At 40.2% G+C, this 12980-nt stretch overlaps 1 protein-coding gene across 1 annotated transcript in view; it reads right to left on the bottom strand.

Moving 5' to 3' along the window:
* Window positions 1-12980, bottom strand: part of LOC133549098 (S-adenosylhomocysteine hydrolase-like protein 1) — a 51703-nt gene that overhangs the window by 19472 nt on the left and 19251 nt on the right. Inside the window, exons 2-6 of the mRNA XM_061894232.1 lie at window positions 8406-8517; window positions 7693-7830; window positions 7506-7606; window positions 7329-7431; window positions 568-662 (exon numbers count right to left, since the gene is read on the bottom strand). Of these exons, the coding sequence (XP_061750216.1) occupies window positions 568-662; window positions 7329-7431; window positions 7506-7606; window positions 7693-7830; window positions 8406-8517 (549 nt within the window). The remainder of the gene's footprint in view (window positions 1-567; window positions 663-7328; window positions 7432-7505; window positions 7607-7692; window positions 7831-8405; window positions 8518-12980) is intronic.

Raw genomic sequence — 12980 nt, 5'->3', positions numbered from 1 at the left:
ATAGATAGATAGATAGATAGATAGATAGATACTGTAAATAGATGGATAGATGGATAGATAGATAGATAGATAGATAGATAGATAGATAGATAGATAGATAGATAGATAGATAGATAGATAAATACTGTAAATAGATGGATGGATGGATGGATGGATGAATGATATAGATAGCAGTGTACAGAATTGAGATCGAATTTAAAAAGTAAACAGTGGCAGTACAAATGGAAACAAAATAGAAAAACATTACAATAAAAATAAAAATAAAAAGCAACAATGAGAATACAAATATAACAGTAAAATAAGAATATAACAAGAGAAACTAGGCAGTAGTGACAGCCTCTGTGTGTTGCAACTTTAATGTCTCCGTGAAGATAAACGGGGAGTCTCTCCTCCAGGATAGAGCTATCACTTTTGCATTCCTAAGTCTGAATTTATTGCACCAAAAATGATTCATTCACCACATGCAGAACATAATATAAGTTACTTAATTCACTTCAATGTATTTATCGATTCCATTTCGTCCCATTTGAGCCTTCCACACGTTCCAAGTACACTAGTTTACAGTACCACGTTGGGCTGCCACATGTCGGCGCCGACACAGCGATCGATGCACCACCAGAAGTCGTCCTCTGTCTCCCCCTTCCATGCGAACACGTGTGTGCCTGCGGGAGGAGGCGTGGATGTTAGGCGTGGATGTCATGAGTACTTTATGAGTACTCCCTTTAAAAAATACCACTACTTTTTTTGTTTTGTTTTTTCATCTGCATGTTAGTTCACACACACACACACACACACACACACACACACACACACACACACACACACACACACACACACACACACACACACACACCGAGCACTTACAAGTGGAAACAGATGAAGCTATGAAGACCGAACTTACAACATAGCTCGCTAGCGGCTAACGTCCCTTTAGAGTGTTTTAGCTCATTCAAAATCAATAATCCTCGCCTCCGTGGTTACAAATAAACTACAATTCTTACAAGTATCATCCCTGCAGGACGAAGAATGGCTGAACACTAAACTTGGGCTGCAATGAATAGTCGACATTAAATATAATAAATAATGGTAAATGAGTTAAACTTGTATAGCGCTTTTTCTCCCTTTGAGGTACTCAAAGCGCTTTGACACTATTTCCACATTCACACACTGATGGCGGGAGATGCCATGCAAGGCCCCGGACCTATCAGGAGCAAGGGTGGAGTGTCTTGCTCAAGGACTCAACAGACGTGACAAGGTTGGAAGTAGGTGGGGATTGACCCAGGATCCCTCAGGTTGCTGGCACGCCCACTCTGCCACACCGCTCATTATGTGAGTTGTGTATTATTCTAGGAGAAATGCTATGTTTTCAGTGATTTTCCAGCCTGGCACACATAGCAGTGGGGCGGCATAGCTCGGTTGGTAGAGCGGCCGTGCCAGCAACTTGAGGGTTGCAGGTTCGATTCCCGCTTCCGCCATCCTAGTCACTGCCGTTGTGTCCTTGGGCAAGACACTTTACCCACCTGCTCCCAGTGCCACCCACACTGGTTTAAATGTAACTTAGATATCGGGTTTCACTATGTAAAGCGCTTTGAGTCACTAGAGAAAAGCGCTATATAAATGTAATTCACTTCACTTTATTTTTTTTACGTAATAATTTTATTTTTATTTTTTTATTCGCCAACAATAATCTGTTAAGCACCTGTGAATTTATTTTAATTTAATTTGCTATCATTTACCTGTTAAGTAAGTCTTTTTTTTATTTTAGTTGAGTTTAGTTTAGTGTATATTAGTTCAGTTTCTTTCATTTTATTTGCCAACAATTAAGTATTTGGCAACTGTGAATTTTATTAAAATGTAATTTGCCAGCAAATAAGTGTTGGGTAAGTATTTAATTGCTTATTTTTCCTCTAGGGGCGGCATATTTCGGTTGGTAGAGTGGCCGTGCCAGCAACTTGAGGGTTGCAGGTTCGATTCCCGCTTCCACCATCCTAGTCACTGCTGTTGTGTCCTTGGGCAAGACACTTTACCCACCTGCTCCCAGTGCCACCCACACTGGTTTAAATGTAACTTAGATATCGGGTTTCACTATGTAAAGCGCTTTGAGTCACTAGAGAAAAGCGCTATATAAATATAATTCACTTCACTTCACTGGTTAGTTCCAGCTTAACTGACTCCTCACCCGGACTAACAGACACTGTAATTTTCTGTCCGAGCTTGCTGTAGTGTAGTTAGTTGAGTGTGACTCACACAGTAATCTATGTTTCTAGATAGAGTGATGGCGCCTTCCCGGTTAGGGTGAAGGCCGTCCCTAATCATCAAAGAAAGAGGGCCAATTAGCAATAAACGTTAGTCCCTGTTCTCTACAAAAACTAATCTGCTATACCGCTCATCATTGCCTGACTAGTGTTGCCACGATACCAATATTTTGGTACTTTTTGATACTTTTCTTAATAAAGGGGACCACAATAAAAAATGGCATTATTGGCTTTATTTGATCAAAAAATCTCAGGGTACATCCGTCCATCCATCCATTTCCTACCGCTTATTCCCTTTTGGGGTCGCGGGGGGCGCTGGCGCCTATCTCAGCTACAATCGGGCGGAAGGCGGGGTACACCCTGGACAAGTCGCCACCTAATCGCAGGGCCATTAATTAACATATGTTTGTTATTGCAATTTAGTCCTCAAATAAAATAGTGAACATACTAGTCAACTTGTCTTTTAGTAAGAAGTAGTGAATTATATATTTATATAGTGAATTATATTTATATAGCGCTTTTCTCTAGTGACTCAAAGCGCTTTACATAGTGAAACCCAATATCTAAGTTACATTTAAACCAGTGTGGGTGGCACTGGGAGCAGGTGGGTAAAGTGTCTTGCCCAAGGACACAACGGCAGTGACTAGGATGGCGGAAGCGGGAATCGAACCTGCAACCCTCAAGTTGCTGGCACGGCCACTCTACCAACCGAGCTATACCGCCCCAAACAAAGGCTCCTAATTGAGTCTGCTGACGTATGCAGTCAAATATTGTGTCATTTATCTACCTATTATTTGTCAACATTATGAGGGACAAACTGTAAAAATGGATGGTAAATCTACTTGTTCATATCGGCTTATTTTCCGTTCTGCACTGCTGTCGAAGTAATAATCACTTATTCTTCTGTTGTTTGAAATTCCAGGAATTCCGCAACACCATTAGTCTATTAAAAATGTTAATACTTCAACATTTCTCGACCGATTTGAAAAATTCCAACAACACCTCATTCAGAACATTAAATTATTTTTTAGCATTTTTAAAAGAGTTCCCGCTTTTTCCGAACTTCCCAAATTTACATGAAATTCCCATTATAACGAATGAGACATTTTTCAAAAGCTCCACAACTCACATATTTTTTTTTATCCCATTCAAACCGTTCCAACTTCAAAATATTTCAATTATTCTAAAAAAAATTCCCGAATTTCCTAGAATTTCCAGTTTTAGGGACATTTTCAGAATTCAAAATGAATCATCCATTTGTCAAACTTCCACAATTCCCACATTTTTCAACCGATTCAAACCATTCCACCTTCAACATATTCCACTCATCCTGGAAATTCCAACAACCATTTTTCCACGTTCAACAAAATTTTCTGGAATTCCTGTTTTTTTTTAAGTTTATTTCCAACCTTTTTTTTAGTGCGATGACTCGTTTCACATTTTTCAACCCACCGTCAAAACATTCCTCTTAATCAGGACAAAAAAAAACAAGTTGGTTTAAGAACTTGAAAAATTCCCGTTTTTCCCGAAATTCCGTCATACAATTCTTCAATTAATAAACTGTTCCTACTTCAACATTTCTTGACCGATTCAAACAATTCCAACACCAACCAAGTCAGCTCATTTAAGAAATTCATGCTCTTAATAATTTTTTTTTAAATCCCCCTTTTCCCCAAATTCCCAAATTTCCAGGAAGTTCCCATTAAAATGAATGGGTTATTTTTCCAAGTTGCACACTTCCCACATTTTTCAACCTATTCAAACCATTTCAACATCAACACATTCCTTTCATCCTGGAAATGCAAACTAACACTTTCCCGAAGTTCCGAACCGAATTCTGTTTTTCCTGGAAATTCAAACTCTTCAACATTCAAACTATTCTTACATTCATACTACATTCTGTCGGAATTCAGAACTTCAGCTTCGGAGCATTCACACGCAACTTCTTCAGAAATTGTCTCATCTATCCATCCATCCATACATCCGTCCATCCATTTTCTACCTTTTAGGCTTTCGGGAGGTGCTGGAACCTATATCCGCTGCATTCGGGTGGAAGGTGGCATACACCTGGACAAGTCGCCATCTCATCGCATCTATTTACTGTTAATATCTGCTTATTTTCTGTTTTAACATGTTCTATCTACACCTCTGTTCAAATCTAATAATCACTTATTCTTCTCCTTGATACTTTACATTAGTTTTGGATGATACCACACATTTGGGTATCGATTGTCAGAGTTTGTTGGTGACGAACCCCAAGATGCAGAGAAGGCGGCAGGCATTTAGCAGGAAAACACTAAGACAAAACCAAACAAAAGGGGTACAACAAAAAGCGCGCACGAGGCGGATAACAAACTAAAAGAGCAAACATGGGAGCTGGAAGACAACGAGCCTAGCGTGGAAGCTAGCAGGAGAACAAGAAAGAACAAAAGGGTACTAACAAAAATCGCGCACGAGGCGGATAACAAACAAAAAGAGCTAGCATGGGAGCTAGCAGGGAACAGAAGTCGTTACTTGTAGTACGAAAACAAAACGGAAGCAGGGAACGAAAGACAGTAAGCTACAAACAGCTACCGAAATATAACTTACCGCTACGCTGCAATGACAAGACACGACACGGCACGACACGACACGACAGGAGCGACAATACAGAAATGACAATAATCCAGCCCTGACTGGAGGAGAAAACAGGTCTAAAGAGGAGCGGGCTGATTGACACCAGGTGTGGCCAGGTGCCAATCAGCTGCAGCTGAGGGTTCACAGCACTCAGGGAGACAAACAGGAAACTGAACCAAAATAAGAGTGCTGGTGGGAACTAAGAACAGGAAATACTACACACACAGAGGAAAAACTAAAACGCAACCAAACTGTCAGGGGCAAGCCTGACATCGATCAGATACCAATTAGTTACAGGATCATACATTGGTCCTATTTTAAGTTATCTAGTATCCAGGGACATATTTTCAAAATTGATAAACAATAAAAAATGAGAAATGTGATGTGATAATAAAAAATATTATTGTAATCATTGATAAATGGATTAGATATGGCTCTTTACTTTGTATCCTTACAGTCTATTAGGGTTGAACGGTATACCGATACTGGTATAGTATCGCGGTAATAATGAATCAAAAACGGTACCATACTCTGTTTGAAACGTAGTGGTTACCCATTTCTTTTTTTCTTTTGATGGCGCTTCGTCACGTCGTGAATTTGCTGTTTTTTACGAGCAGAGGAGCATGTTCGGCAGCTGTTGTTTTCCTGAAGTAACGACTTCTGTTTCCTGATAGCTCCCATGCTAGCTCTTTTAGTTTGTTATCCGCCTCGTGCGCGCTTTTTGTTAGTACCCTTCTGTTTTTTCTTGTTCTCCTGCTAGCTTCCACGCTAGGCTCGTTATCTTCCGGCCCCCATGCTAGCTCTTTTAGTTTGTTATCCGCCTCGTGCACGCTTTTTGTTGTACCTCTTTTGTTTGGTTTTGTCTTTGTGTTTTAATTAAATCATGTTTTCCTGCTAAATGCCTGCCGCCTTCTCTGCATCTTGGGGTTCGTCAAAAACAAACTCTGACAATCGATACCCAAATGTGTGGTATCATCCAAAACTAATGTAAAGTATCAAAGAAAAAAAAAGGTGATTATTAGATTTTAACAGAAGTGTAGATAGAACATGTTAAAACAGAAAATAAGCAGATATTAACAGTAAATAGATGCAATGATATGGCGACTTGTCCAGGGTGTACACCGCCTCACGCCCGAATGCAGCTGAGATAGGCTCCAGCACCCCCCGAAACCCCAAAAGGGACAACCGGTAGAAAATGGATGGATGGATGGATGGATAGATGAGACAATTCCTGAAGGAGTTGCGTGTGAATGCTCCAATGCTGAAGTTCTGAATTCTGACAGAATGTAGTATGAATGTAAGAATAGTTTGAATATTGAAGAGTTTGAATTTCCAGGAGAACCAGAATTTGGTTCGGAACTTTGGGAAAGTGTCAGTTTGAATGTCCAGGATGAGTGGAATATGCCTAAGCAGGGAAGCTCAGACTTCCCCTCTCCCAAGCCACTTCGTCCAGGTCTTCCCGGGGGATCCCGAGGCGTTCCCAGGCCAGCCGGGAGACATAGTCTTCCCAACGTGTCCTGGGTCTTCCCCGGTTGGAAGTGCCCTAAACACCTCCCTAGGGAGGCATTCGGGTGGCACCCTGACCAGATGCCCGAACCACCTCATCTGGTTCCTCTAGATGTGGAGGAGCAGCGGCTTTACTTTGAGTTCCTCCCGGACGGCAGAGCTTCTCACCCTATCTCTAAGGGAGAGACCCGCCACACGGCGGAGGAAACTCATTTCGGCCGCTTGTACCCGTGATCTTATCCTTTCGGTCATGACCCAAAGCTCATGACCATAGGTGAGGATGGGAACGTAGATCGACCGGTAAATTGAGAGCTTTGCCTTCCGGCTCAGCTCGTTCTTCACCACAACGGATCGGTACAACGTCCGCATTACTGAAGACGCCGCACCGATCCGCCTGTTGATCTCACGATCCACTCTTCCCCCACTCGTGAACAAGACTCCTAGGTACTTGAACTCCTCCACTTGGGGCAGAGTCTCCTCTAAAACCCGGAGATGGCACTCCACCATTTTCCGGGCGAGAACCATGGACTCGGACTTGGAGGTGCTGATTCTCATTCCGGTCGCTTCATACTCGGCTGCGAACCGATCCAGTGAGAGCTGAAGATTCTGGCCAGATGAAGCCATCAGGACCACATCATCTGCAAAAAGCAGAGACCTAATCCCACGGCCACCAAACCGGAACCCCCTCAACGCCTTGACTGCGCCTAGAAATTCTGTCCATAAAAGTTATGAACAGAATCGGTGCCAAAGGACGGCCTTGGCGGAGTCCAACCCTCACTGGAAACGTGACATTATGTTTTGACCAGGACTTTATGTTTGATGTATTCTAAGATTTTCTGTTAAACTAAAGCCAATAAAGGAAGAGAAAAAGTATCGACATGCATTTTGGTACCGGTCCAAAACGAATGGCATTGGGACAACCCTAAAAAGAGTCCTTGCACGGTTTCATACCTCCCTCAGCCAGAGCCGCGGCCACGGCGTTCTGAGTGGAGAAAATGTTGCAGGCCGCCCAGCGACACTGAGCCCCCAACACGGCCAGAGTCTCAATCAGAACCTGCAGGGCACACAGATCCTGAGCATGTCCGTAGTCTCCCTTAAGAAAAGGCTTCGGTGTTGACCGATACTGACTGCGGTCTGTGCAGTAACGTGTGTACAGCCGACCACTTTGGCCCCGGACAGAGGCTTCTCCGCTCCCGCTCTCTTCCTCAGAACCATCAGCGCGGGCATCTCTAAACACCAACACAAGAGTTGGACTTCACCGACTCTTGCCCGTGTCGTGCGTGAGTGTGTGTGTGTGTGTGTGTGTGTGGTCCACCTTGCTCTGCAATGGCAATTTCTCGACGTCCAAACTCAGCTCGTTTGATGTCTTTGATGCAGAAGTCCGAGGTGCCCCTTGATGTCTTCTGGACCTTGTTCTTGGGTGAGGACTCATTCTCTAAGCAGTCACTGCTGACTGCAACACAGACACAAGCAAAGATGTTTGGGCAACAACAACAAAAAAAAGCATTGGAAACCTCTTGATGTAGTTCTTTATGAATGCCACCAGATGGCAGCAGTTTTAGTTCAGAATGTTGGTTGTACCATTGAGTTGTGGGTACCATAGGCGCCGTTCTACATTTCTGCCAGTGGGCGCCTGGACGGGTTGTGAATCTGACGCTACGTTTCTGGCTATGTCAGATAACCTTATCCGGTTTAGTGTAAAGTAAGGTTCTAAGCATCCATTCATTTTCTGCCGCTTATTCCCTTTGAAGTCATCCAAGGTAAATCCCACCGAGCCTTATCCCAAAGGGGTAAGTGCATCTGCCTCACAAAACGAAGGTCCTTAGTAGTCCTGAGTTCAATCCCGTGCTTGGGATCTTTCTGTGTGGAGTTTGCATGTTCTCCCCGTGACCGTGTGGGTTCCCTCCGGGTAAATTGGCCCTACAGTACATATTCCATACAACTGACCACTAAATGGTAACACTCGACTAAGTTTGTCAACTTGTTTAAGTCGGGGTCCACGTTAATCAATTCATGGTAATTACGCACCTGAGCTGTAGCTGACGGTGGAGGACTGCGAGATGGACCTGGACAGCGTGCGCGGGACGGTCTTCATAGGTCGCTTGTTGAATTCTTCTTCCTGCTCAGTCAGTTGTATTTTCTGTGGACATCGAAACACGAAACATTTGGTTGAGGCCCTGGATGTCTAGACTTCTGCTGGTTTGACGAACGGTGAGATTACTGTTGTAATATATATATATATATATATATATATATATATATATATATATACAAATCTCCTGATGATTGAGGGAACCCCTCATGAAACAGTTCTGTAGAGATGAAGTAGTCTTGTGATTTTTCCCACACATATATATATATATGTATGTATATATATATATATATATATATATATATATATATATATATATATATATATATATATATATATATATATATATATATATATATTGTTACGCATGTAAATACATGCATATATATATGTATATATATATGTACGTGTGGGAAAAATCACAAGACTACTTCATCTCTACAGAACTGTTTCATGAGGGGTTCCCTCAATCATCAGGAGATTTTAATGGAAGCATTCACATACCATGGTTTGTATAGGGCACAGAGTGGGTGGGTACAGGCAGGCGTAGGGGTGTGGTGATTGGCTCATGTGTTACCTAGGAGGTGTTTCCGTCTGTGGCGGCATGTTGAAATGATTTCACTGCGCTTGTTGAAGGATGATAGATCTGGATGATATATAATAAACAGTTTCTCTTTTAAGCATAGGTTGCATCTTTTATTACCACTGTTGTAAGGTGTGCTGGATGCAAGAATTTGCCATGTTATTGAATATTCAACATTATTGTCTTTGAGGTTCCAAATGTGTTTGCTGAGTTCTGTAGAATTCCGCAAAGTCTGGTTTCTAAAGGAGGCGTTGTGATTATTCCATCTTGTTTTGAACGCTCCTTCGGTTAATCCTACGTACGTGTCGGATGTGTTAATGTCCTTGCGTGTTACCTTTGCTTGGTAAACGACTGATGTCTGTAAGCACCCTCCGTTGAGAGGGCAATCAGGTTTCTTGCGACAGTTACATTCCTTATTGGTTTCAGAGTCGTTTAGTCTGGGGGTGGGCAGTCCTTTTGCAATTGCTTTGTTGTGGTTTGAAATGATTTGTTGTATGTTATTCATACAGCTGTAGCTCAATTTAATGTTGTTCCTGTTGAATATTTTTCTTAGGGTGTTGCCTTTGGGGAAGTGTTTGTCGATCAGAGTGAGGAACTTGAGGCCGATGTTGGTTGAGACGTTTTTGCTGAATGGCGGATTGTACCAGATGATGTTGTTTCGTTTTCTGCTCTTTTTTGTTTGGTTTCCTGGAGTGGGTTCATAGGTGAGAGTGAAGTTGTATCCGCTTTCATCAAGTGCTTTCTGGTACGGGAGGGTTGCTTGGTAGAATTCAGCTTTGCTAGATGACAGCATCGATAGCCTTTTATTAATTCCGGTAGGTATTCTTTTCGTGGTGGTGGGTGGGTGGTTGCTGTCGTGGTGCACGTATTGGAGTGTTGTGTTGGGTTTCTTGAATGGTTGGTAGCTGTTATTTCTCAGGTTGAAAGTGACGTCGAGGAAGTTGACGGTTTGTTTGTTGGCTTCAATCGTGTTATATATCATCCAGATCTATCATCCTTCAACAAGCGCAGTGAAATAATTTCAACATGCCGCCACAGACGGAAACACCTCCTAGGTAACACATGAGCCAATCACCACACCCTACGCCTGCCTGTACCCACCCACTCTGTGCCCTATATAAACCATTGTATGTGAATGCTTCCATTAAAATCTCCTGATGATTGAGGGAACCCCTCATGAAACAGTTCTGTAGAGATGAAGTAGTCTTGTGATTTTTCCCACACACATATATATATATATATGTATGTATATATATACATTTATATATATATATGCATGTATTTACATGCTTAACATATGTATATATATATATATATATATATATATATATATATATATATATATATATATGTATATATATATATATATATATATATATATATATATATATATATATATATATATATATATATATATGCATGTATTTACATGCTTAACAATGCAATTAGTACTCTAGAGCAGTGGTCCCCAACCGTTTTGTATCCGCGGACCGGTCAACGCTTAATAATTTGTCCCGCGGCCCGGGGGACTTCTGTGTAATGAAAAATGGACGTTTTTTGTGGTTGGTGCACTATTTGTAAGTGTATATTGTGTTTTTTATGTTGATTTAATTAAAAAATAAAAAATAAATGTTTTGTTTTTTTTAATAAAAAATTCTTCTGCGGCCCGGTACCAATCGGGCCACGGCCCACGGACCAGTCGACGCTAAATCATTTGTCCCTATTTTTTTTTTTTTTTTTTTTTGTCGTGAAAAAGGGAGGTTTTTGTGGTTGGTGCACTAATTGTTAGTGTATATTGTGTTCTTTATGTTGATTTAATAAAAAAAAAATTAAAAAAAATTATTCATTTATTTATTTATTTTTTAATAAAAATGAATAAAAGATTATTCCGCTGCCCGGTGGTTGGGGACCACTGCTCTAGAGTCCTTCCTTGTGTTTCTTTATCTCGATTTCGATTTTTTTATTTATTTTGTTTTTCTTGTTTTCTTTTCTCTACTTGACATGTACAAAGTGAATGTGGAAGAGGTCGTCATAACGACCGTTTAGCTTCAGCTTCTGCCTTTTTTTTTTTTTTTTGCTGAGGAAATGTAAACCGACACTTTTATTGATTCATCCGCCACGCACTTGAAGTCTGCCGTTTACATGGACCGATGACCAATAAAAATGTAAATAAAACGATCAAATTCTGTCCCTCTCTCCCCCACTTCAAACTGTTTGACTTTTTCTACAGCAGGGGTCACCAACACGGTGCCCTTGGGCACCAGGTCGCCCGTAAGGACCAGACGAGTCGCCCGCTGGCCTGTTCTAAAAATAGCTCAAATAGCAGCACTTACCAGTGAGCTACCTCTATCTTTTAAATTGTATTTATTTACTAGCAAGCTGGTCTCGCTTTGCTCGACATTTTTAATTTGAAGAGAGACAAAACTTAAATAGAATTTAAAAATCCAAGAAAATATTTGAAAGACTTGGTCTTCACTTGTTTATAAATTCATTTATTTTTTTACTTTTCTTATAACTTTCAAAAAGACAATTTTACAGAAAAAATTCAACCTTAAAAATGATTTTAAGATTTTTAAACACATATACCTCTTTACCTTTTAAATTCCTTCCTCTTCTTTCCCGACAATTTAAATCAATTTTCAAGTACTTTTTTTTTTATTGTAAAGAATAATACATTTTAATTTAATTCTTCATTTTAGCTTCTGTTTTTTCAACAAAGAACATTTGTGAAATATTTCTCCAAAATTATTATGATTAAAATTCAAAACAATTATTCTGGCAAATCTAGAAAATCTTTCAAATCAAATTTAAATCTTATTTCAAAATCTTTTGAATGTCTTTTAAAATTTTTGTTCTGGAAAATCTAGAAGAAATAAGGATTTGTCTTTGTTAGAAATATAGCTTGGTCCAATTTGTTATATATTCTAACAAAGTGCAGATAGGATTTTAACCTATTTAAAACATGTCATCAAATTTCTAAAAATTAATCTTAATCAGGAAAAATTACTAATGATGTTCCATAAATTCTTTTTAAAAATTTTTTCAAAAAGATTCGAATTAGCAAGTTTTTCTCTTCTTTTTTCCGGTGGAATTTTGAATTTTAAAGAGTCGAAATTGAAGATAAACTATGTTTTAAAATTAAATTTTCATTTTTTTTCCTGTTTTCGCCTCTTTTAAACCATTCAATGAAGTGTTTTCTTTCATCATTTATTCTCTACAAAAAACCTTCTGTAAAAGGGAAAAAAATGTACGACGGAATGACAGACAGAAATATCCATTTTTTTTATATATATATAGATTTATTTATTAAAGGGAAAAAGAGCAAATTCGCTATTTCTGGCAATTTTTTTAAGTGTGTATCAAACTGGTAGCCCTTCGCATTAATCAGTACCCAAGAAGTAGGGTTTCAAAAAGGTTGGTGACCCCTGTTCTACACAATATGCTGCTTTATTTTCTTCCAGTCTTTAATCGCATTTCATTGGGAAAAAAAGGTGTCAGTTTACAGAGAGCACAGAGTTTTACACAAAAGAGGTATAGTCTGTCAGAAAATAAGAGTCCTAAATCTTCTCCGTTGGTAATGATTACTTTTACACTTGCATAAATACAGCTGCTGTATTTAAGTGCGTTTAATGTTTAACACAAGCGGTGGACCCAATGGTCACATCTCTGACAAGGGCTGAGAAACCAAGTGAAAAGTTTTGAAGGACAGAGAGTCATCGGCGGGATTTTGGAGGGATTTTTGTCATGAGAGCTGAAAAGTCTGATTGGCAGGTAAAGCGATGAGAGAAAAGGCGACACTTTACCTCCACCTTGTTGCAGATGGAGCGCACTGCCACCTGCTCCTTGTTGCCTTTGGAAGTGCTGTGGACCAGACTGTACACTTTCTTCATGCTGCTGCTTGCCGGACCGAGGCTAGGCGCCAATGCAC

The sequence above is a fragment of the Nerophis ophidion genome, linkage group LG03, assembly GCF_033978795.1.
Source record: "Nerophis ophidion isolate RoL-2023_Sa linkage group LG03, RoL_Noph_v1.0, whole genome shotgun sequence".
Lineage (NCBI taxonomy): Eukaryota > Metazoa > Chordata > Actinopteri > Syngnathiformes > Syngnathidae > Nerophis > Nerophis ophidion.
The sequence above is the reverse complement of the archived record's forward strand: the minus strand, read 5'-3'. Positions and strand labels throughout refer to the sequence as shown.